This window comes from Lycium barbarum, chromosome 7, assembly GCF_019175385.1.
Source record: "Lycium barbarum isolate Lr01 chromosome 7, ASM1917538v2, whole genome shotgun sequence".
NCBI classification, from domain to species: Eukaryota; Viridiplantae; Streptophyta; class Magnoliopsida; order Solanales; family Solanaceae; genus Lycium; species Lycium barbarum.
This window is the reverse complement of record NC_083343.1, coordinates 126,277,051-126,304,008: the sequence shown is the minus strand read 5'-3', so window position 1 is coordinate 126,304,008 and position 26,958 is coordinate 126,277,051. Positions and strand designations below refer to the sequence as shown.

The 26,958-nt window shown below is 30.3% G+C and overlaps 2 protein-coding genes across 2 annotated transcripts; one reads left to right on the top strand and one right to left on the bottom strand.

Moving 5' to 3' along the window:
* Positions 1 to 1,334: 1,334 nt before the first annotated feature.
* LOC132604237 (uncharacterized) lies at positions 1,335 to 3,630 on the bottom strand. Its single transcript, XM_060317658.1, has one exon. It carries the CDS (start codon positions 2,718 to 2,720, stop codon positions 1,704 to 1,706), a length of 1,017 nt encoding a protein of 338 aa, XP_060173641.1. The 5' UTR covers positions 2,721 to 3,630; the 3' UTR covers positions 1,335 to 1,703.
* A 3,348-nt stretch (positions 3,631 to 6,978) lies between these two features.
* LOC132602591 (17.3 kDa class II heat shock protein-like) lies at positions 6,979 to 8,460 on the top strand. Its single transcript, XM_060315404.1, has 2 exons — positions 6,979 to 7,146; positions 7,790 to 8,460. Exons 1-2 carry the CDS (start codon positions 7,072 to 7,074, stop codon positions 8,189 to 8,191), a joined length of 477 nt encoding a protein of 158 aa, XP_060171387.1. The 5' UTR covers positions 6,979 to 7,071; the 3' UTR covers positions 8,192 to 8,460.
* The last annotated feature ends 18,498 nt before the right edge of the window (positions 8,461 to 26,958 follow it).

Below are 26,958 nucleotides of genomic sequence, written 5' to 3'. Positions count from 1 at the left end.
GCTCACTTCTCCGCTGACGGACTCTAAATCTCAAATCTTTTTTTTCTATTCGTGTTTGATTAATTTAGATTTGTGTCGAAAAATTATACTTTAAGGTAAAATACTTTCTATGTAGATGAATCTAAAGGTAAAATACTCCCAATGTAGATGAATAAGTTCGAATACGAGACCTTAGATTAAGAATAGAAAGATACTTACTACTCCAGTGGTAATCTCAAATCTCCATGTATAGTAGTAATATATAATTGCCCTCTTCAACAAATATCTAAGTGATAATAAGATCTTTAAGATAGGTAGTTTGCAGTTCTTAGAATTTATTACTAATACTTTTGACTTATCATTTTTTTATTTGTTACTCATAAACAATTCAAGCATTTTTTCGAAAACTGGGCAGATTCATTTACAACCATTTTCCCACCACAACACCTTTCCAGGCTTTCAACCAACCAATACCGACCCCTATAGATTTTTAATATGTTCCAGTATTGGAAATCTAGGGGATTATATTTATTATCTCATCTCTGTTTGTTTTGTTTAACTAAGCAAAGGAAAAGAAAAGAATCTACAAAAAGTGCCAAATCCACTTGACATAAAGTGGCTTAGAAAAAGGTCATTTTATTGGGTCCAAAAACTAGAACCTAAAGAAACCACTTCCCAATTGCTAGATAAACAGTTACTTCACATAATCACATGCATCATCTGCTAAATCAGACGACCACTATTTTGTTTTTGTTATGGATAACAGGGCATTGACAAAAAACAAAAACAAACACAAACACAAAACGTATTTAACTTTGAAAAGGGGAAAGAATAACAAGGCCAGAGATGTTTCACAAATTCCAATATATAGATAATAGATATGTGAAGAGGAGCATCATGCAGCAAGAGGCCATTCCTCAATTTCCTGACTTTCAAGTAACTTCACTTTCATAATTTACATTAGAAAGTTCCAATCTTTTCATAGATTGGAACATCTTACTATAAATATGGATAGTAGTGGAACAAGAGACATCATGAAAGACAACGAAAATGGCTCACAAAACATTGCTACTAGTACATCTTTTGCAAAATTTACATTGGGTTAGGCAAAAGATAAGAAAAAACAAAGCTGCAACAGGATTCAAAATCTAGAATATCTTCTCCATTTTCCCTTTTGTTTTACGTATAAACCTCCACTATTCACTTGTCAGAATAATTCAGGTTCGCAACGTGCCCGGAAGGGCTCCATTTCTCCTCTTTAGTTTCTGTGCTCAATGTCAATGCAAGATTTCATCAAACAAAGCTCTCTTGATTCTTGGTGGATAGTTTCTTAAGGAACTCATAAGTAGTGATCATAACATGAAAGACACAGAATATTAACATAACATTGCTACTACATCTTTACAAAATTTACATTGGGTTAGTACAATTAGGCAAAACATAAGAAAAAAAAACTGCAAAAGGATTCAAAATATAGAACATCTTTCTCCATTTTCCCTTCTCTTTTAGGTGACCTCTGCTTTACTTTCCGGAATTCACTCGCCCGACTAATCCAAATTCACACCGTACATAAATCCACCGGTCGACTAATCCAGACTCGCAGACGTAGAAAGTCCGTGATTCCTACCAAACACGGCTTCATTTTTCCCATACCAACGTGGGCTCCATTTTCCCACTGGTTGACTAATTCAGATTCGCGTCGTATCAAGGAAAGATTTCATCACTCAACCAAAGCTACCTTGATTCTTGGTGGATAGTTTCTTGAGGAACTCATAAGTAGTAATCATAGTTGTTGCAGACATGGACATTGATGCCCATCTTGGACCTAATCCTCTATAACAAGCACCAAATCCACCTTGCTTCACTAAATTCCTCACTGTCTGTAAAACTGTGGGTCCCCTCCTACTACCACTACATTCATCTAATACTTGCAATCTTGTTTTCACAGTGTCAAGTGGCATTGTTACTAATGCAGAAATCCCACTTGCCATAGCTGCACTTACCCCTTGTACAGCCACCATAGCCATCCCATTTGGCCTATAACCACCACTTTCATCTTTCTTGCAAAAATAGCCACCAACTGAACCCCAAATCACTCTATGAGCAACAGAATATGAACCCCACCAAACTGCATTTGAAGGTGCATAAGTTAGTATTGAAATACCAAAACCTCTATACAATCCCCTCAATCCATCACTACAAACAATCTTCCTAAATGCATCAATCCCACCATTATAACACTTCAATCCATTTCCATGATTTCCACTTCCTTGTACCATTAACCTTTGACTCACAACATCGACCGGGGTCCACACCAATTGAGCCGCCATCGCTGCTGCAAGTCCTGCAGCAGCGTTGGCGATCGCGGACCCCGATGCCTCGGAGAACCCAAGCTGAACTGTAACAGTTCCAACGTTACTTTTAGTCATTTCAAGTGCACCCATATAAAGTGCTCTAGCAGGTATAGTACCAGTAAGTGAAGTACCAAATCCTCTATAAAATCCTCTATAACCTTCATTTCTCAACATTGATACAGCCATTTTTAGACATGGAATTTGAGTACTCATAACTTGTTGCCTAGTTTTCAACACTACAATTGGATATAATGCACCTGATACACCAGAAAAAAGTGCAGCACCTAAGAAAAAAAACTTGGATTTATCAAGCATTTCCCAATCTATATCTGCAGGTAAATGGATTTTTGAAGTTGAATCAACATCTTCCTCCATACTCACACTCATTTTTTTCACCACTTTTCAAGAACCTTAAAAATTACTAAAATCAGCAAAAAATTACTTCTTAATCTCAAACCACCAACTGATTATATTAAACCTTCTATATATATAAAATATTCCCCAAATACCACCCAATTTGTACAAAAAAAAATCAAGAACAGATCAAGAAAAAAAAAGAAGAAAAACTGAAAAAACAAAACCGACCCAAATACTAAAATCCGGATTTCTCAAATGGGTCGAGCTCAGATCAGTTAAAATCTACAGAAACAGAGTTACAAAGTGTATATACACTGTATATACTGTGTATATTTATTATCAAGAAGAGATGGAGAGAAAAAAGGAGAAGAAAAATAAAACCCACCCCGATACTAACTTACGGAGATCTAAAATGGGTCGAGCTCAGAACAGAAAAAAGATACACATACAGAGTTAAAATGTGTATATACACTGTATATATTGTGTATATCTATTATCAAGAAGAGATAGGAGAAGAAAAACAGGAAAAATAAAACCAACCCAGACACTAACTTAGGGAGATCTAAAATGGGTCCAGCTCAGATTAATAAAATCTACACATACAGATTTAAATGGTATATATACACTTATATATATATATATATCTATATCTGAAAAATAGTAGTATTACTCCTGTGTTTACTTTTCTGTAGATTTGGGAGCTCAATATTGAATCAGCATAGAAGGAAATTGAAGCCCATAATTTTATGAGAGATTACTAGTTTTGAGAAGGTTGTTTTATAGTGAGTGTACAAGAGTGAAAAGGTGGTGGTGGCGGAATAACGGAGAAATGAAGAAAAGGAAAGGAGAGAGGGTTATGGATTTGATGAAAGATGAGGGTTTTCTGGATGATGGACACGTGTCGGTTTATATCTGAGAATAATTAACTTGTCCTTCCTCTCATTTTGTGTGTGATCTTGATCACTGAATTTAAGAAAGTAAATCCACTTCTAATCTTGGAAGTTGTTTGGCCAAATTAACAAAAATTATTCACTTTCAGAAATATTTTTGTCGAGCCATCTTTTGAAAACAGCCTTTCTACATTCATGATAGGGATAAGGTCTGCTTACACTCTGCCTTCTTCAGACGTCACTTTGTGAGATTACACTGAAGAAGATGTTATTGTTATTATGGGAGAGAAGTATTTTGGTGTTTGACAGTTTTACCAATTTACGAAGAGATCTCTTTTGTATATGATAAGTACGATGTATTTAGTCAATTTTCTCAAAAAGTATTTTTTTACTACAAAATTATGTAAAATAAGAAGTCACAAGTATCAAAGCAAGTTTTAAATGGGAATTATTTTAAATTTTTATTATGAAAAATATTAAAGTTATGAGAACGAAATATTAGTTCTATACAATCGACTTTTCTTCTATATGAATGTCGTGTTGGATTATTACTTTCTTTAACTCTTTGTTGTCCGAAATTTATTGTTTGATTAATTTGGATTCGCCATGTGTAGTGTCCAATAAGGGAGAAGCACGAGAGGTAAGTTTAGAATTTAACTTTATTATGAGTTCCTACAATAATATCAAGTTATTAGTATATAATATTAACTGAGTTAATAATTAAATACTTATAGATTTATTGATTTTCTCGATACATATATAAGGTTCAAGTAAAATTACAACTTTCCCGTGAGTTAATAAATTACACATAGATTCACTTCTAAAAAAGCTCCTTAAGGAGATCTTGTCATTATCAGAATTCGAATTCGAAATCTTAAATTAAAGACGAATATTTTCATCCTGTCACAATACCAGTGGAGTAGTAATTGCCAAGTTCTGGTTTATGCTTTAAAAGTAATTTTGACTTCTAAATCAAATACCTTGGGACACAGAATGCGGCAGTTACAAAACAGATTTTTTGGGTCAGACAGAAAACACCATCAAATGGATCTATTACAAAACAATTGGGTACGATACCAATATTAGATTATTTAAATATTTAATTCAAAACTTTAGGACTATGGATGGATGGTAATTATTGGTACAAACTTTCACACCAACAATCAAATTTGACTTGCTATATCCAGTTGTTTATTCATATTTTATTTATTTATTTGGTATTAAATTCAATAAAATATTTTATAATTGTAAGTAACGTAGATAAAAAAATATTATATTTATAATTGTGTGGAAATGTGTGCAAGAACTGACAAGGATATTTGAGATTGGGCCAGTTAAAAGAAGGGGTGCAGCACGTTGATTGCATAAACAGGTGGCTAACACCAGTGGGCTCATCATCACTTATTCCATGGGCAATTGGGCATGGCTTTTGGCTTTTGCAGCCACTTAATAGTGTTTCATTCATCATCATCATACCTCCTTGTGAATTTGAGATTTTATATTTTTCTTTTCAAAGAATTTTTATTTTATTTTATTCTATATCTCATCACTTCTCAATTCGTTTGATGGAACATCAAGAACTTCTTGGGAACGTCCATGGGGTTCTTTGTAATATGTCAATTTACGAGCTTATATTGAGTGATTTTTTTAATATAAATATAAACTTTGAGTTAAATTTATCAAGTATTGTTGAATCTATAACTAATGCTGTAAATCTGTCCCGAACTTAGAACTCCCTAAAATTATCTACCATAATTTTTGGGGTCATTGACACTTATGCCCCTATTTTGTGCTAGTCTTTAATTGTTGCCCCTCATAACAGATACTCTCTCCATCCCAATTTACCTGTCTTATTTTTCTTTTTGATCTGTCCTAAAAAGAGTGTCTCTCTCTATATGTAGTACGTTTTTTCATTCCAACATTTTACGATTAAGGGACAAAATATAAAGGATTATAAACATCTTTGATTCAAGATTTAAAAAATTTCCTTTTTTCTTAAACTTCATGTCCAAACAAACTAAGACACTTAAATTGAGACGAAGGAGTAACTATTTTGCGGGCATAAATATGTATTTTTGCATCACAATATCCTACAACAAAAAATATATACTTATGCCCCGCGAAATTATAAGACTATAGAACTTATGTCCAACCAGGAATACATTCAATTGCTAAATGGCAAAAATTAAAGTCCAGCCCATTTAAAAGGCAATTCGTGCAATTTCTTTATTTTGTTTGCACTTAAACACTTCAATTAAGATAACATTTGAAGTTGACAAATATGTGAGAGTGGAATAATAAAATGCATGAAGTCGGCACGCGACTCTCATGGAAAAGAAACAAATAAAATGAAGACACGTGGCTTTTGAGCCGAAAAAAATATGAAATTTTTAAGCCAAAATAAAGGTCAAATACATAAATAATCCATTTTGAGATCAACGGTAAACATTTTAACTTGCCAATGACCACCTAGACACATCTTTTTAACATAGATGTGTCCCATAAACACCTCAATTTACCATATAAAATTATAATAGCGGATGGCGTATGGTATAAAAGTAGTAATCAAACTCAACAAATATAGCTCAACAAGTGTCTTTTCCCAGGGTGGGTTGCGGTTGACATTGAAATTTATATTCAAGAAGCTAGCGTGGATATAAATCTACATTTTGAGAGACAGCTAGTAGTCGTAATTTTACGTTCCATCCATTTTCAAATAAAAATATGCCGGAGGGTCAATTTTGCTAGCAAAGAGGTTAGGAATTAGGATGAGATTTGTAATATATTGGTGGTAAAAGGTGTTATATTTTGGGGTTAAATGCCAGTAATCTAAAATTAGCGAGCCAAAACTAGAAACACAGGTCCTTGGATTGCTGATTTGGAGGTGAGCTATGCAAGTATCAAATTCTGCATAAGTAATATAGCATATTTGGTAGCTTGTTTGGAGTAGAATTATGTAGGTATTAAATTTCGCATAAGTAATACCCTATCATATTTTGGTAGTTGGTTAGAAGATAATTAAGTTATTCATGTATAAAATTAATACGGTATTTAGTTTAATTTAGAAACCCGCATAACTAATACATATATAATGCAAGATAAAAGGTGGAATAACTAATACATGAATATTAATTAAACTCGACTTAACTAATTCATGCATAAAATAATACATATATTTTTTCACAACAAATCCTTATATTACCAATACATACCTGCGTAACTATAACGAGGTATCAAACGACCTTAACCAACCAATTGTTCTAGATTACTCTAGAAGATGTAGAAGTTATAATAAGAGAAGATCCTAGAAATTTGCAATACCTTCCTCCATGTCCCTCCAGAAGCTTCTCTTGTTTCCCTTTGTGTCACACTATATATAAATGACCAAAGTTCCATCTACATTATCCACAATCCAATTTATTCTCAGAAGCAATATAATTCAATTTTAAAATCCTAAATTATCTCAATCACAGCAAATTAAGAAGAGAAGAATGGATATCAGGTTAATGGGATTAGATAATCCACTCTTTCACACTCTCCACCACATGATGGACCTTGCTGCAGATGTAAGCATCTTGTTTTATTATTGAATTTTTGTACAACTCGTATTGTTAGCATTTTTCTTATTGTTTGAAACTTTGATGAGAAAATTTGTGATTGGAATCTCTAGTGTTACATTATATGGAGTCAGGAGTTCTAACAAATGGTTAAAAAATGCAAGAATATAATGTTACATTTGGATTTGAACATTATTTTTGAACTTCTTTTATTCCTAGGCAAAAATCTTTCATGAAGTCTAAGGGTATTCATTCATGTATATGTTTTTGTACTAAAAAAGTCATTTTTTGATCATTTTCTAACAAAAGAGATTCAAATTATCCTTTGTAGTTACCTAGCTTTGAGATTTTTTAGTTTTCTATTTGCGAATTGGTACTCATTATGGAGTTTAACTAATTTAAAAAATAAATTTATGCTTGGAAAGTCTCATTTTGGGATGATGCGCCTCTTACTAAAGGTAAATCACAGCTTGAATATGAGATTTCTAGTTAAAGATAGAATAGTACTTACTACGCCATCACAATTCACGACCTTTAACATGATTAAATGCCTTTGTATCTTGTGTTATAACCAATTTTTTTTTTTTAACGAATGCTCAATATCTTCTTGTTTCTTTAATATTTTCTTATTTATTATATGTGTCCTATTCAGGATTCAGACAAGTCGAATAATGTCCCATCAAGGAACTACGTGCGAGATGCTAAGGCCATGGCCGCGACACCAGCGGACATTAAGGAGTACCAAAACTCGTACATTTTTATAATAGACATGCCAGGTCTGAAGTCAAGCGACATCAAAGTACAATTAGAGGAAGACAATGTGTTGATTATTAGCGGCGAGAGAAAAAGAGAAGAGGAAAAATCAGAAGGAGCAAAATATGTGAGAATGGAAAGAAGATTTGGGAAATTTATGAGGAAATTTGTGTTGCCTGAAAATGCAAATACAAATGCAATTTCTGCTGTTTGTCAAGATGGGGTATTGACTGTGACTGTGGAGAAATTGCCTCCACCTGAACCAAAGAAGCCAAAGACAATTGAAGTTAAAATTGCTTAAAAGTATGAGATGGAAATGGATTTTAGTGAGTGATGTCGTTTTGGGGGATTGATTTTGTTTGTTTTCTGTTTTGTTTGGTTTTTACAGATGGAGATTGTTGTCTTTAACCCTCTGTTTGGATGGGTGTTTCCCGTGGTTCATTAATGTACAGTATGGTATGGTACAATATGGTGTTGTATTGTATTGTACTGTATTAATGAATACAATGTTTGGATAGACTGTATCGTTTGTTGTGGTTTAATAACACTTGTATTGTTGGTTTGATTGTATGGTACTGTATAATAACTTGTAAGTTTACTAAAATACCTTTAATTCTTAATTAGAAATAATTTATATATATTAATAAAATTCAGGTAAAGAATAAAATAGGAACTTTAAAAAATAAGTAAATAGTGGATGGGGGAGGGGTGGGTGGTGTGAGGTGGGTGATTGTGAGATGAGAGTGGGAGTAGTGGCTAGTAGGGTGGGGGTGAGTGGTTATGGGGGTGGGGGTGGGTGGTGGTGAGGGGTAGTGGGGTGGTGGAGGGGTGGGTAGTGTGGGATGAGGGTGGGGTGAGTTGTTGTTAGGTGGGATTGGGTGGTGGTGAGGGGTAGTGGCTAGTGGTTGGGGTGGTTGGGGTGGGTGGCAGAGGAATGGGGTAGTTGGGGGTGAGGGTGGGTGGTAGGTCGGGTGGGGTTGGGTGAGTGGCGGGGGGTTGGTGGGGGTGAGTGGTAGCGTGGGGCAGGGGTGAGGGTGGGGTGAGTGGTAGCGTGGGGTGGGGCGGGGCGGGGCGGGGTGGATGGTGGCGGGTGGAGGGTATAATGGACAAATGAAATACGTAACTACGGAAAAATCACTAAATTCGTGGTTTCAAAAATTGGAACTTTTCATGGTTATATAATCATGGAATGAATAACGGGTTTACAACACCATACCACATAATTTTAAGAACAATGAAAACAAACATGGTTTTCCTATGAACCACGGGAAACCGAGGTGACACCTAGCAGCTCCATTTTATTTATTTATTTTAAATAATCAATGTCTTTACACAAATAAAGAAAAGGAGGAGGAGAGAAAATAAACAGATATGTGCGATGTGGGGCATAAATCCCTAATTTTGGAAACCCAACAGCTAACTTTGGTGCAAGAACTGCTTCTTAGTTCTTGGTCATCTGATGCAGCATTGTTGATTTTGTTTAACCGGGCATGAATGATTTATTTGATTAGTCATGAAATTTGAAAAAGAATACAAGACTTTTGAAATTTGTGCAAGTTTTAGACAAGTGTGTGATTATAAGGCTATTAATAAATTCATTAAGTTTAAATTGAATAAAGATTACATTAGAATACATTACAATCAAATGATTATTATATAGTTAAAATCTCTTAAATTAAATTACGAAGTACAATCTTCAACCTTTTCTAGTCACATGCTCAATTGTACTAGTAACTGTATTTTTCTTTCATATCAATAAAATTTTGTCTTACTCTTACCCCAACCAAAAACAAAATAAAAAAATCTACCGGGTTAGCAAGTCATATTATATTGGGCCTTTTGGCAAACTTTTGCGGGTCATTGGAACTTTTGTTCCTATTTTGTCTAGTCTTTATGTTTTGCACCTTGACCGAAATACCAATAACTTTTTTGTAAGGCATAAATTTATATTTTCGTATCATAATATTCTTAAGTCATATTTCACGCTCTTAAAAAACTAGCACTTTCGTAGGCATAAATTCGGTCGCTAAGGGTAAAAATTAAAGACCGGCCTGTTTGGAGGGCAAAAGTATAGTTTTTTCAACTTTTGCTCCAGTCCATAGGCCAACAAACATTTTTTCATTTTTTTTCACGGATTGCCCTTCTTTTGGGGTGGTCTTTAAATTTTGCCCCTCATATTTGTGTTCTTTAAGTTTTGCCCTTCGCTTGGATACCTGGGGTTTTTCGTTCGAACCCCCGCTCAGGCATAAAATAAAAAAATAATTTCGCAAGGCAGGGCTAGGGGAGTGTATGCCGGATCCGGCATACAATCCTTAAGGAAAAATTAAAGTTATGCCGGAGGGGGCAAACTTTGCCTTGAGACATATTTTTTATTTTATTTTTTACTTTTCAAAGCAAACTTTTAATTATGCCTTAAGGAAAAGTTTCGCCTTATGGGGCATATTTTTAGTTATGCCTTAACTAAAAGTGTGCCCTATAAAATATAACTAAAAGTATGCCCCATAAGGCGGAACTTTTCCTTAAGGCATAACTAAAGTTCTGCCTTAAGGAAAAGTTTTGTCTTATGAGGCATACTTTTGATTATGCCTTAATTAAAAGTCTGCCCCATAAGACATAGTTCCTTAAGGAAAAGTTTTGTCCCATAAGTCATAACAAAACTATGCCTAGAGGAAAAGTTATGCCCCCTCCGGCATAACTTTAGTTTTTCTTTAAGGACTTTATGCCGGATCCGGTATACAATCCTTGAGGAAAAACTAAAGTTATGCCGAAGGGGGCAGACTTTGCCTTGAGACACACACACACACAATATATATATATATATATATATATATATATATATATATATATTTTACTTTTCAAGGCAAACTTTTAATTATGCCTTAAGGAAAAGTTCCGTCTTATGGGGCATACTTTTAGTTATGCCTTAACTAAAAGTGTGTCCCGTAAAATATAACTAAAAGTATGCCCCATAAGGCGGAATTTTTCCTTAATGCATAACTAAAAGTGTGCCTTAAGGAAAAGTTCTGCCTTATGAGGCATACTTTTGGTTATGCCTTAATTAAAAGTCTACCCCATAAGGCATAGTTCCTTAAGGGAAAAATTTGCCCCATAAGGCATAACTAAACTATGTCTTGAGGAAAAGTTATGCCCCCTCCAGCATAACTTTAGTTTTTCCTTAAGGACTTTATGCTGGATCCGGCATATACTCCCTCCAGCCGTGCCTTGCGAAATTATTTTTTTATTTTATGCCTGAGCAGGGATTTGAACCCAGAACCTCAAGTATCCAAGCTAAGGGCAAAACTTAAAGACCACAAATATGAGGGGCAAAATTTAAAGACCACCCCAAAAGAAGGGCAATTCTGCGAATTGCCCATATTTTTTTGATCGGATTGTCCTTCTTATGGGGTGGTCTTTAATTTTTGGCCCTCAAATTGTGGGCCTTAATTTTTGTCTTCCACTTAAAAAGATGGTTGAAAATATCCCGAAATTTTGAGTTCGAACTCCCGTTCAGTAAAAAAAAAAAAAAATTACAAGGCCAGACTTTTGCAAAAAAATCTGTCTTATGCGACATAAGTTTGCCTTATAAGAAAAAGTCTGTCGTCTCCGGCATAGATTCTATGCCTTGCAAAATTATTATTTGTATTTTTAACTCTGCTAAGTTTCGAACTTAAAACTCTAAGATACTTTCAGTTACCTTTTTAAGCGAAGGTCAAAAATTAAAAATCAGTCCGTATAAAGGACGATCGTGCAAATTGCCCCCAACAAAATGCAATAGGCCCAAGAGAAGCAATAGCCTGTTACATCCACTTCCACTGAGATCGTCCAAGACAAGTGAGTGATGTCCTCTCTTTTGGCCAACCAATGTAAATCTTCTGTATTATGTCATTTTTTTTTTTTTCTTTGGGTTCTATCAAGGGAGATGCTACGCTACTAGCATTTGAACCCTCCATCTCAATTGTGAAAATAAAGCTAGCCACGTGGGTAGCCCTCAATCCCATCATGTTACTTATCTCTTTTACCATTTAATAAAATACAAATTAATCAAATAACCTTTCTTGTGATATTTTACTTTACTGCTATTTAGAAGAGTGAGTTCTTACTCAGAAGACTGAGTTCTTACTCGCTCTTCGTCGTTTGCTTCGTCGTCAAAAAAAAAAAAGTGGCCAAATTAAAGGGGTTTACATCAATATACACACCATCTAACCTAACATTTTACGACAAGTGTTTCTTACTTTTGTCAAATAGTTTAGTACTAATAAATATGGGCCAGTGTACCCCTCTACAATAATTATAGTGAAACTTACATAAACAGCTACCTTTTAATAGTTTCTAACAATTTATAGCTACTTTTTCTATATTTACAAATCGTAGCTAATTTTTGTTGTATTTAGTTGTATTTCGCGTTTTCGAAATATAGGGAAATACACGGAAATACAAAATCTGGGAGAGTTCACATTTTTGAAATACACTGAAATATAAAATCTGGCAGAGTAAAAATAGGCTGTATTTATGGAATAGATTCTCTTCTTTCATTTTAAATGGTAAGTCAAATTAAATCAACCATGTATGTCGCATAACTGTTGAAGTTCCACAACAACTCACTTTTCTCTCTCCAAATTACTCCATTCCAAACTTTTAGAAATACTTCCAAATACAAAAAAATATACACTGAAATACAATGAAATATGATTGATTGTTTAAGAAATATAAAATTGTAGTATGTGTATGTACAATGGAATACAATGAAATATATCAGAAACTGTTTCATAAATTAGAAATACATTAAAATACAACGAAACATACTGAAATATATTTCCCAAGATTTTTCATTTCACTATTTCTAACCACCATCAATCATAGCTGTTCAGCCAACATTATCCTTGGTAGAAACCAGACGAAATTCATCCATTGCCTTATTCACCAACCCATGATCAAGATAACATGATATCGTAACAGTAGAGGCAACAATATATCTTTGAGGCATTTCATCAAACACCTTCTTCGCATCATTATATCTCTGAGTGCCATACTTACTTGAAAAGATTGTAACTTGAGCATATGCATATCTTAACGAGAAAGAAAAAAAAATATTAACAGGATTTGCAGGGCCTCAACTTCAATAGCTTCCTTAAACAACTCAATAGCTTCCTTAAACTTCCCAAAATCAATATAACCCGTCATTATCGCGGTCCAAGAAATAACATTCTTCTCAGGAATATCATCAAACACTTGGTGTGCATCCTCTAAAAACCCACACTTTGCATAAAAACAAACCAACCCAGTATTCACAAAAACATCATTATCAAATCCACATTTCACCACAATCACATGAGTCTTAACACCAGTAATAAAATTCGATAATCTCGCACAAGATTTCAACAAAAATGGAAATGTAAAATTATTCGGCAAAAAGTAGGGTTGATGTAAATGCGACTCAAATCTGGCATCACCGACGGCAAGAGCAGCCTTAGCTGCGGTGGCGCTAAGGAGATGTCGGAGCCGAGGCGGCAGTGGGGGGAAAGGGAAAGAGGAGAGAGAATTTTTTTAGGGTCTGGAGAAGATAATAAATGTGTAGTGAGGGAGAATAAATTGGTACATATATTTCAAAAGTTACTGGATTAGTTATGAAATGTAATTTTGGAAAAATAAAGCTATAAAAATTAAATAAAAAAATAAGGTAGTTATTATTCATAAATAAGTCTTAGAGGTAGTTATGACAGGTAAAAATTCCATAATTCTATGACAAGACTTTTTCCTTCACGCTTGATAAATAATTCTCACTATTGAAAATAATATCTTAAAGTTATTTCAAATGAGTACGAAGTATTTATTTATCAATCTGATTTATTATTATGATTTCAGATTTATAATAAAAGAATTTAAAAGTTCTAAAAACAAGCTTACAAACTATTTTAAGTGAAATAATGATTTTCACAAAAAAATTTTTTAAGTGAAATACAATTGTAACAGTTTACTTTAAATCTTATTTTAACTTCAAATTCAAATACTTTTTTCTTCAAATTTTAATCAAATCATGTCCAAACAACAGTACAAGTGGTTAATATGTAGAACACGATTTTTATACTTCACAATAGAGTATGCTATAAACATCGACACGTTGTAGTTACCCATATATATAAGGCACTTCACAAGTTTTATAACTCAAAAGGATTTAAATTAGACGATATAGAAAGGCAAATTTACAATTTGAAGGATGTTTTCTAAATATGCTTACTGTCGCCACGAACTTTGTTACTCTCTCTGTCTCATATTATTTGTCTACTTTTTCTTTTATTTAATTACTTTTTTCATTTTTATCCTTACTCTAATAAATGTGAAAAGAGATCAATATCAAATGGAGATCAACTAATGAATAAGGTAAATTAGTCAAATTCTAATTCTAATTCACGTTTCCTTAAAAAACCATGCAAAAGACAACATGACAAGTAAAATGAACTAAATCGAGAATATTTACCAAAAATTTAAAAATAACATTTCTTCGTTTAAATAGAAAATCTTTGTTTCGTTTCAAACATGTAAAATTAATTTAATAATTTGAATTAGAATTATCCAAATCAAAATTTGATAAAAATAATAAGTATTTTACACCTTTAAATTAATCGAATTAAAATTGAAAGTATCAATTGATGCTTAAATATTCCTATTGTTTTATATCAAAGAGAGGAAAATAGTTTTCTTTTAAACAAGTCTTTTCTTTTAAAAAGTATTAATAAATTTTCGTAGCAAACACGAATATAATAAAGTTTTAGATACAGAGCACAAAATCATGCTTCGTGTATATATATATATATATATATATATATATATATATATATATATTATCACTATCCAAATATAACTACATATACATAGATACACTATAATCTAAAGTGTTGGGCCCGTGCGCAGCACGTGCATAGACCACCCATGCTTCGTCGTCTGTTTCCACTGAAAAAAAAAGTGTGGGCCCCACCTAAACATCAACCAATATTAGAAAAAAGTGTGGGCCCCAACTAAATACCAACCAATATTTAAAAAAAAAAAAAAAAAAAAAAGTGGAACCGCCATCTCCAAACTCACGGAAAAAAAAGTGGACCCCATATTAACAAAATCACGCAATATTAAAAAAATGAATCCCATATTAAAAAAAAAAACAATGTCAAAAAAAAGTGCATCCCATATTAAAAAATCAAACAATATTTATATAATTTATAAAGTATCTCATTAAAAAGTGTGGGCCCCACCTAAACATCAACCAATATTAGAAAAAAGTGTGGGCCCCAACTAAATACCAACCAATATTTAAAAGAAAAAAAAGAAAAAAAAGTTGAACCGCCATCTCCAAACTCAAGGAAAAAAAGTGGACTCTATATTAACAAAATCAAGCAATATTAAAAAAATGAATCCCATATTAAAAAAAACAATGTCAAAAAAAAGTGCATCCCATATTAAAAAAATCAAACAATATTTATGTAATTTCTAAAGTATCTCATTAAATCAATAATGATGGATTAAAAAAGTGGACCCATATTAACAAAATCAAGCAATATTAAAAAAATGAATCCTATATTAAAAAAATAAACAATTAATTTCTAAAGTATCTCATTAAATCAATAATGATGGATTGAAAAAGTGTACCCTATATTAACAAAATCAAGCAATATTAAAAAAATGAATCCCATATTAAAAAAACAAACAATGTCAAAAAAAAAGTGCATCTCATATTAAAAATTAAACAATATTTATGTAATTTCCAAAGTATCTCATTAAATCAATAATGATGAATTCATTGCCACATGCGTATCAATCCATTAGTGGGAGCAAATGAAATTATTGTACAGTAACATACTTAAAATACTTATATATTAAAATAAGATAGAATTAATTACTTTTTAATTTTTTTCCTTACTCTAATAAATGTGAAAAGAGATTAATGTCATAAAAGAAAAAATATTATTAAATGGAGATAAAATAATTAATAAGGTAAATTAGTAAAATTATAATTCTAATTGACGTTTCCTTAAAAAACCGTTCAAAAGAAAACGTGACAAGTAAAATGAGTTAAACCAAACATATTTACCAAAAAATAAAAAAATAGTAGTTCTTCATTTAAATAGAAAATCAAATTTCTACTTTGTTTCATTTTAAACATGTAAAATTAATATAATAATTTGAATTAGAATTATTCAAATCAAAATTTGATAAAAAAATAATAGGTATTGTTTAGGTCCAATCTACATACATTAACAATAGAATATTTTACATTTTTAAATTAATCGAATTAAAATTCAAAGTATCAACGGTTTCCTTTTGAATAAGTCTATTAATAAATTTTTGTCAACTTTGTATTCGTAGCAAACACTAATATAATAAAGTTTTGGATACGAAGCACAAATTATAATGTTATATTAATCGTGTTTTGAACAATATATATATTACTTTACTACTATATAGAAGAGCCAGTTTATAAGCAAGATCGTCGTCTGTCCTTTGGTTCCACTTTTTTATTTAAGGGCAAAAAAATCATTTGTGGTCCCACCCACTTTTTTATTTAAGGGCAAAAAAATGACATTTTATACTTTACATTACCAACTCTTTTAAAAAGTAGATAGAAATATTTTATTATATTTCTATTTTTCTACTATATAGAAGCATCCGTTTACTCATGCTTTGTCGTCAGTCACTCTTAAAAAAAAATGCTTCTATAAAAAAAGTGTTTCTATATAGTTTTTAAAAAAAATAAAAAAATGGACCCCATCCTCTCCCAACTCATTAAAAAAAGATTGATCCCACCCTCTCCAAACTTATAAAAAAAAAGTGATATCCCATATTAAAAAAAAACAAACTATAATGTTATATTAATCGTGTTTTGAACATAGTATCCCATATTGACAGAATCAAGCAATATAAAAAAAACTACTATAAAGAAGCATGGGTCTCAACCCATAGTTCGTCGTCCGTTAAGCATTAAAAAAAAAAAGTGTGGTCCCCATATTAAACACCAATCAATATTAAAAAAAAAAAGTGTGGTTTACCCATGCTTCGTCGTTAGTCACTCTTAAAAAAAAAAGAAAAAAAAAGATGAACCCCGCCCTCTCCAAACTCATGAAAAAAAAGGTGGACCCCACCCTCTCCAAACTCATGAAAAAAAAAGTGGATCCCATATTTAAAAAAAAAAAAAAGGTAACATCAAAAAAAAAAAAAAAACGTGCACCCCATATATTAAAAAATCAAACAATATTCATGTAATTCCCAAAGTATCTCCATCAAGTCAATAATAGTGGATTCATTGCCACATGCGTATTAACCCATTAGTGGGAGCAAATGAAATTATTGCAAGCAAAAAACATGGACCCCATATTATTACTTTTCTTTAAAATATTTAATTGTTGTATTTGCTAGTCCGCCATGTCATTTATTTGTTATGTTTACTAAAATAAATATACATAAAATTTATATATTTAAAAAATAAGATACAATTTAATTAATTTTTTATTTTTATTCTTACTCTAATAAATGTGAAAAGAGATTAATATCAAATGAAGATCAAATAATGAATAAACTAAATTAGTCAAATTATAATTCTAATTCACATTTCCTTAAAAAACCATGCAAAAAGCAACATGACAAGTAAAATGAGCTAAATCGAGAATATTTACCAAAAATTAAAAAATAGCATTTCTTCATTTAAATAGAAAATCAATTTCTACTTTGTTTCGTTTTAAACATATAAAATTAATTTAATAATTTGAATTAGAATTATCCAAATCAAAATTTGATAAAAAATAATAAGTATTTTACACCTTTAAATTAATCGAATTAAAATTTAAAGTATCAACTGATGCTTAAATATTGTTATTATTTTATCTCAAAGAGAGGAAAATAGTTTTCTTTTAAACGATTCTTCTCTTTTAAAAAGTATTAATAAATTTTCATAGCAAACATGAATATAATAAAGTTTTAGATACGGAGCACAAACTATAATGTTATATTAATCGTACTTTGAACGCAGTGTGTGTATATATATATATATATATTATCACTATCCAAACATAACTACATATACATAGATACACTATAATCTAAAGTGTTGGGCTCGTGCGCAACACGGGCATAGGCCATCTAGTACTTATTAGAAGCACGAGTTGGGGTCTTTCTTCGTCGTCCGTTGATGGGCCCTATAAAAAAAAAAAAAACTTTTGGCCCGCATATTAAACAGGCCCTAAAAAAAAAATTGTACAAAAAAAAAATGGTGGATCCCATATATATTAAACAACAACCAATATTTTAAAAAAATTGTGGGCCCCATATTAAATACCAACCAGTATTATAAAAAAAAGTGGAACCCACCACATCCAAACTCACATGAAAAAAAGTGAACCCCATATTAAAAAAATCAAGCAATATTAAAAAAAAAATGAATCCCATATTAAAAAAAAATAATGTTAAAAAAAATTGTGGGCCCATATTAAACATCAACCAGTATTAAAAAAAAAAAAGACAAGAAAAAAAGTGAAACCCACCACATCCAAAAAAATAATTGTGGACCCCATGTATATTAAACAACAACTAATATTTAAAAAAAAATTATGGGCCCTATATTAAACACCAACCAGTATTAAAAAAAAATAAAAAAATGGAACCCATATTAACAAAATCAAGCAATATTAAAAAAAAAATCCCATATTAAAAAACAAACAATGTTAAAAAATAATTGTGGGGCCCATATTAAACACCAACCAGTATTGAAAAAAAAAAAAAAATGGACCCCATATTAACAAAATCAGGCAAAAGAAATTGTGGGCCCCATATATATTAAACAACAACTAATATTAAAAAAATAATTATGGGCCCCATATTAAACACCAACCAGTATTAAAAAAAAAAAAAAAGTGAAACCCATCACATCCAAACTCACGGGAAAAAAAAGTAGACCCCATATTAATAAAATCAAGCAATATTAAAAAAAAAGTGAATCTCATATTAAAATAACAAACAATGTTAAATAAACTTTTGGGCCCCATATTAAACAGGCCCATAAAAAAAATTGTGGGCCCATAATAAACACCAACCAGTATTAAAAAGAAAAGTGCAACCCACCACATCCAAACTAACGGGAAAAAAAAAAGTGGACCCCATATTAACAAAATCAAGCAACATTAAAAAAAAACTGAATCCCATATTAAAAAAACAAACAATGTTAAAAAAATTGTGGGCCAATATTAAACACCAACCAGTATTAAAAGAAAAAAAAAGTGAAACCCACCACATCCAAAAACAAAATTGTAAAAAATAAAATTGTGGACCCCATATATATTAAACAACAACTAATATTTTAAAAAAACATTGTGGGCCCATATTAAACACCAACCAGTATTTAAAAAAAAAAAAGTGAAACCCACCACATCCAAAAACAAAATTGTAAAAAATAAAATTGTGGACCCCATATATATTAAACAACAACTAATATTTTAAAAAAAAATTGTGGGCCCCATATTAAACACCAACCAGTATTAAAAAAAAAAAAGTGGAACGCACCACATCCAAACTCACGGGAAAAAAAAGTGAACCGCATATTAACAGAATCAGGCAAAAAAATTGTGGGCCCCATATATATTAAACAATAACTAATATTAAAAAATAAATTGTGGGCTTCATATTAAACACGAACCAGTATTAAAAAAAAAAGTGAAACCCACCACATCCAAACTCATGGGAAAAATAAATAAAACCCATATTAACAAAATCAAGCAATATTAAAAAAAAAAAATGAATCGCATATTAAAAAAACAAACAATGTTAAAAAAAATTGTGAGCCTGATATTAAACACCAACCAGTATTAAAAAAAAAAAGTGGGACCCACCACATCCAAACTCACGGGAAAAAAAAAGTGGACGCCATATTAACAGAATCAAGCAATATTAAAAAAAAAAGTGAATCCTATATTAATAAAATATACAATTTTAAAAAATAAATGCTTAGAAAATCAAACAATTAAATTAATAATGATGGACTCATTGTCACATGCGTATCAACCCATTAGTGGGAGCAAATGAAATTAATGTACACCAACATACTTAAAATACTTATATATTAAAATAAGATAGAATTTAAATACTTTTTCATTTTTTACTTACTCCAATAAATGTGAAAAGAGATTAATGTCATAAAAGAAAAAATAATATTAAATGAAGATCAAATAATTAATAAGCTAAATTAGTGAAATTATAATTCTAATTGACGTTTCCTTAAAAAACCATGTAAAAAAAAACATGACAAGTAAAATGAGTTAAACAAAACATATTTGCTAAAAATTAAAAAATAGAATTTCTTCATGGCCCCATATTAAACACCAACCAGTATGAAAAAAAAAAAAAAAAGTGAAACCACCACATCCTAACTCACGGGAAAAAAAAGTGGACCCCATATTAACAAAATCAAGCAATATTAATAATAAAAAAAAAGAATCTCATATTACAAAAACAAACAATGTTAAAAAAAAAAGTCTTACAAAATCAAACAATTAAATCAATAATGATGGACTCATTGCCACATGCGTATCAACCTATTAGTGGGAGCAAATGAAATTATTGTACAACAACATACTTAAAATACTTATATATTAAAATAAGATAGAATTTAATTACGTTTTCATTTTTTCGTTACTCTAATAAATGTGAAAAGAGATTAATATCAAATGGAGATCAAATAATGAATAAGGTAAATTAGTCAAATTATAATTCTAATTCACGTTTCCTTAAAAAACCATGCAAAAGACAACATGACAAGTAAATTGAGTTAAACCGAGAATATTTACCAAAAATTAAAAAATAGAATTTCTTAGTTTAAATAGAAAGTTAATTTCTTCTTTGTTTCGTTTCAAACATGTAAAATTAATTTAATAATTTGAATTAGAATTATCCAAATCAAAATTTGATAAAAAATAATAAGTATTTTACACTTTTAAATTAATCGAATTAAAATTGAAAGTATCAACTAATGCTTAAATATTGCTATTATTTTATCTCAAACAGAGGAAAATAGTTTTCTTTTAAACAAGTCTTCTGTTTTAAAAAGAATTAATAAATTTTTGTAGCAAACACGAATAAAATAAAGTTTTAGATACAGAGCACAAACTATAATGTTATATTAATCTTATTTTGAACATAGTGTGTATATATATATATTATCAGTATCTAAACACAACTACATATACATAGATACACTATAATACGAAGTGCGCACGGGCATACACCGTCTAGTTTCTATTTACACTATATAGAAGAGCCGGTTGGGGCTCATTTTTTCGTCGTCCGTTCCACTTTAATTTGGGCCCCATCTCTTCTATATAGTGTAAAACTAATATTAAAAAAAAAATTGTGGGCTCCATAATTTTAATTCTTCTACACAAAAAAAAATGTGGGCCCCATATATATTAAACAACAACTAATATTAAAAAAATAGTGCAAATTAATAATGTCAAAAAAAAAAGTGCACCCCATATTAAAAAATCAAACAATATTCATATAATTTTCAAAGTATCTCATTAAGTCAATAATGATGGATTCATTGCCACGTGCGTATTCGTAGCAAACACTAATATAATAAAGTTTTAAATACGGAGCACAAACTACAATGTTATATTAATCGTGTTTTGAACAGAGTATCCCCTATTGACAAAATCAAGCAATATATATATATATATATATATATATAATGAATCTCATATTAAAAAAACAAACAATGTAAAAAAAAAAGTGGAAAAAAAATTATGGGCCCCAACAACAACTAATATTAAAAAAAATATTGGGCACCATATTAAATACCAACCAGTATTAAAAAAAAAAGAGAGAAAAAAAGTGGAACCCACCACATCCAAACTCACGGGAAAAAAAAGTTTTAGCTACGGAGCACAAATTACAATGTTATATTAATCGTATTTTGAACATAATATATATATATATATTATCACTATCTAAACACAATTACATATACATAGATACATTATAATCCAAAGTGTTGGGCCCGTGCGCAGCACGGGCATAAGCCATCTAGTAGTTACATAGAAGAGTGAAGCCCATGGACGACCAAGGGCAATATTGTCTTTTTACTCAGTCATAAAGTGCTTTACCGCAGGTTGCTATACCGTAGCTGCTTAGTAAAGTTTCACTTGATTTGACTATTATATCCTTATTCACTGAGAATTAATTGTAGGGCCAAAAAACGTCTGAAATGGACACGTGGTGTCCCAGTTTGTCAGCTTTGACAATTAGAAGTATCTGGATTTTTTCTTTGCTACACATTTGGATCTCTTTTAAGGGTCCATTAAACAAAGGATGTTTAAGATTTATCCTTCCTCCCATAAAAGTGCTAATGTTATTCAAGTTATCATTTCCTAATCTCCATAGAAAATTGCACAATGTAGATGCAGATGCACAAGCAACTTGCATCCAACAACGAATATCAAAATTGTATATTCCAGTTGGTTTCTATGCTAGATTTTTTTTTAAAATTTTGGATACTAATTATAAGCTTTTCCCTTTTTTTTTTCTTTTGAAAAATATGAATATTAGGGAACATGAAAGAAAGTACCGACTTAATAAATGTCAGAAAATAATTATACAACAGACAAGATATCATGTTTAACTATTATTTAGTACTTTGAATGATAAAAATTACTCCCTTTGGTCCATATTTTAGTATTTTTAGCTTGAGCATACCTTTTAAGATATTCAATCATCCCTAGCAAGTAATATGCGTTTTTACTACATTTTCTATAATTAAATAATACATATTTAATATGATTTCTTGGTTGCATAAAAACACACTTACTAAATAGGAAATTTTGAAAGAAAAAAAATCAATACTTCATTTATTATGTAAAACACTATTTATTTTGGAGTAAAGTATAAAAGCTACAAGCATCGTAATGTTTATACTGATAATTAATGCAAATGATTAGTTATCAAAAAATAAAGTATGAAAGCTAAAAATATCGTATAATATGAATTGAACAAGTATGAGAATGATCATATAAATTTAAAATGGAGTAAATTTAGAATTGTTTTATCTAAAAAAAATTAAATAAATTTTGCTATGATAAATGATTAGAAAATTTAATAAAGAGTGCTTGAAAGATATTTAATGACTAGTCTTTAGTGTACGTGCGTTGCACGTGTCAATAAATTAAAATTCTTACGAATAGAGCAAATTATGTAAAATAGTAATGGGCATTAAAATAGATTCAACATTCACTTAATTGACAAAATAATGTTATTACATTGACTTATTTGCTGAATTACGTTTAATAAGTATTTAGATTTTCTTTGTCTTTGTTTTAAAGATGTAATGATATTACCTACCAGAGAAAATTATTTTTGTTTTTAAACATCACGAAACGAAATTTTATTTTATATTTAAACCTTTATTTTTTTGGCCGAAATTCTTTTATAGTTTAGATTAATTATAATACTTTAGAATTGATAGTTACGTAATTGTATTTTAAATTATGTCACAATATAAATTAGACACCCTTAAATTAACATATGCCTTCTCGTAAGCTCGTTTTTTATTGTGACATTTTGAGTTGTCACTTTTAGGGTTTGACATATTTTATAAAATAATGTCATATTTTTTTTTCTAAATTTTGGTATTAGCTTTATTAAAAGTAAAAATAGAAAATATACTTACCCTTTAAAACTAAATTTTGCATTAGTCACAACTTTAAATTAATAATCTTCCTAATATTTATTAATAAATAGACAATAATTATTCCCCCAATATTTTTGGAACTTAAAATTAATAATTTTCCTAATATTTATTTATAATAGACATTTAATCATTTCCCTAATATTTAGGATTCCAAACCCAACTATATTTTGAAAAATCCTAAAGCCAATTGGCAAGTACAAATCTTATAGGATTACTCCATTTTCCCTTCTAGAGTTGATCAAAACTTTCAATGTAATAAATTTTCTTTGTGATGCCAACGCCTATAGCCTATAAAATCTCTAACTTTCTAAGTAATTTATAGAAAATTAAGAAGTTGGACTATATAACATAATTATAATTTTTCAGCTTACTTTTTTAAAAATATTTAGGACCTTAATATAAATTAAGTTGTGTTTATTAATCCTTATTTATTTAGAAATACGGAAAATCCTAAAATTTAGAACACTAAAACAATTAAAAGAAAGTGAAAATAAATATACTATATGGGGCGACAGTATCATCTTACCATACTGTAATATTGCCATTGTCTTCAAGTTGTCTTTAATAATAAATTCTTTCACCGCTTTACTTTAGTGCCCCCCACCACCCCAGCAGCCCCCCGACCCCAACCTCAATTATTCACGTGAGATCATTATAAAGAACTATGTTTTACAATATTCGGATGTAAGTTTTTGTGCTTTATTTTATGCTTTACCTATGGTACTTATTTGAGGTGTTGCATAAAAACGAAGCGATGAAAGAAGACAATAGTTATGCAGTTGATAATAATTTTGTAGTATAAAATTTAAAATAATAATGAGAAGAATACTTACAGCGAATTAGTGGGGCGTTTGAGTTGAGAATTCATGTAGCTCATCATCTCTAGAACACATCTTCATATATCATCACCATTGTAAGAGCCTGTTTGGATGGACTTAAAATAAGCAGCTTATAAGCTGGAAACAACTTATAAGCAAAAAAAAAAAAAAGTTGGGGTAGGCTAACTTATTTTTTTTTTGGCTTATAAGCTGCTTTAGATAAGTTAAGCCAAAAGGGCCCAATTATTTTTTTGGGCTTATTTTGTGCATAAAATGACTTTAAGCTGGCCAGCCAAACACTCAAAAAAACTGAAAACAACTTATAAGCAACTTATAAGTCAATCCAAACAGGTTCTAAATTGATAATCCTCAAACAAAAAATTGCGCTTTTTATTTATTTACTCTCCAAATCCTCCCATTAACAAAATAATACAAATCCTGAAACAACATAATTCACTTATTTGATAATACACAGTTAAAACCACAGTTATCAACTAAATAACAGATCACCTCAAAATCCTTATCAAAATAGTACAATAAGCAAAATAACCAAAACAAACCAAAAACTAAATTACATTAACTTGAAATTTAGAAAAGCATAAACAATAAGTAGTACAAAGGTAAGAAGGGGAGAAACCAGTTTTGGTATAAAATTCCTAAATCTCTTCACAAATAGTATTACTAATTTTCGTCACCTTCATGGTGGTTTTAAATCAGCTGCTCACGTTTTGTTCTCCAAAGTCCAAGTTATAAAGGAATTCTAAACCTGAAGTGAGTAATAAAAATCCGTTTTCAATATAAGAAGTAATAAAAGTTTAATTTTTGTTTTTTCGCCAAAAAAGTTTATTAGTGTCTATATAATAATGTATTATTATAATAATTTGAGGAAAATAGTAAATGACTATTATGTCTATTGTAGAGTCTTTTAATGAAGGACAAAAAGTTCAAACAACATTTCTAAGGTCCTTTGTGCTTTTAATATAGTATAGATTAGAAATAATTTTTTTGTTTCAAATGGCACTATTGATTCTATCAGGTAGTATTACATCACCACTTTGAATGCTAAACGGTAGGAAAAATGGCCAAAAATGCATCTCAACCGTAGGAAATAAAATTACTTGGCCCTCCGTTTGAATTTCATCCTAGATATGCCCTTTTTATTGTTGGACGGACTTAGATTTGTCCCTCAACTATGAGAAATAGAGCACATTTACCCTCAATTTAAAATTGATCCTAAATATGCGTTTATCGTTGAAGAACTTGCTCAAATTTGCCTCTCAAAACTAACAAAATTCACTTTTTTTTTTTCAATCAACCCTTTTATTTTAGGGTTAAAGGTTTATTTGACTTATATTTTGTAAAACAACGAGAGGAAGAAAAAGGGCTAGTTTTTTTTTTTCCCAAAACATTCAATTCAACATATCACTACTTAGACTTTTCTCTTTCAGTTCCTTAAAGATCAATATTTCTTTGTCTACGTAACTGTGGTTTTATGCATAAATTTACTTTAACAAAAATAAAGTTAATATTCATCTTTTTTTAAGACAACAATCACAATTTCTTCAATCAATTTTTCCTTTTTAAGTTTACATACTAACTCCTTCCAATTTCTTCATTTACTTTCAATTATTTTCACATATTTAATAATTTCACTTTGATATTACGTTTTCGAATATTATTTATTTTCTCTTGAAAATAATTTTCTGAAATATGCGTTCCATATATTTGTTGCTGAACTTCAAAGAGTAAAATTTCCTTTAATGGAGAAAAAACATAAATATGATGAGAAATTAGATACAACCTAATTCTTTTAACCATCTTGGATCTATATAATTTCTTTTTAACATTTTTTACAAGAATATGATTGGGTTTAGATAATTGTCTTTCAAAGTGACACTCCATTTCAATAATAAAATATATTTTAAATAGATAAACCTAAAACATTAATATGAATGACTCTGATTTCAACCACATCAATTTTCATTACTACATTCTCTCTTTACATTAACTTTACTTGTTAATAAATATACAACAAATCATTTCCAAATGTGTAAATCCATAACAAATACAATCCAATATAAGAAATAGCAAGATGCCACGCCTAAGTACGAAAAGAGACAAAATCATTCTTGGTTCTCATATTTAAAGTTGAACTTTAAGAAAGAAATTCTATTTTCCCCCTTTTTAAATACCAAAACCAAAACAAAAACAAAAAGTTAATTGTTGGGCCCGGCCCGTTGTACGGGCCTTACATTATCTAGTATATTTATATATAAATTTTTCACAAATTGCTACCTTTTAGCTGCTTCTAACAAGCTATAATTATAAGTTCATTATTTACAATTCGTAGCTGGTTTTTCCTACATTTAGGTCCTGGACGCGTCGCATAAATATAACCAAAATATAGACTAAATATACGGAACTGTTGAGCAAATAATGCCTCTATTTAAGGGAATTTTTTTTTTTCAAACTAAATAGAAATCTGTTTTTAATGTTCTATAAATCACACAAATCTTATTCTCTTCCCTATCTAATCAC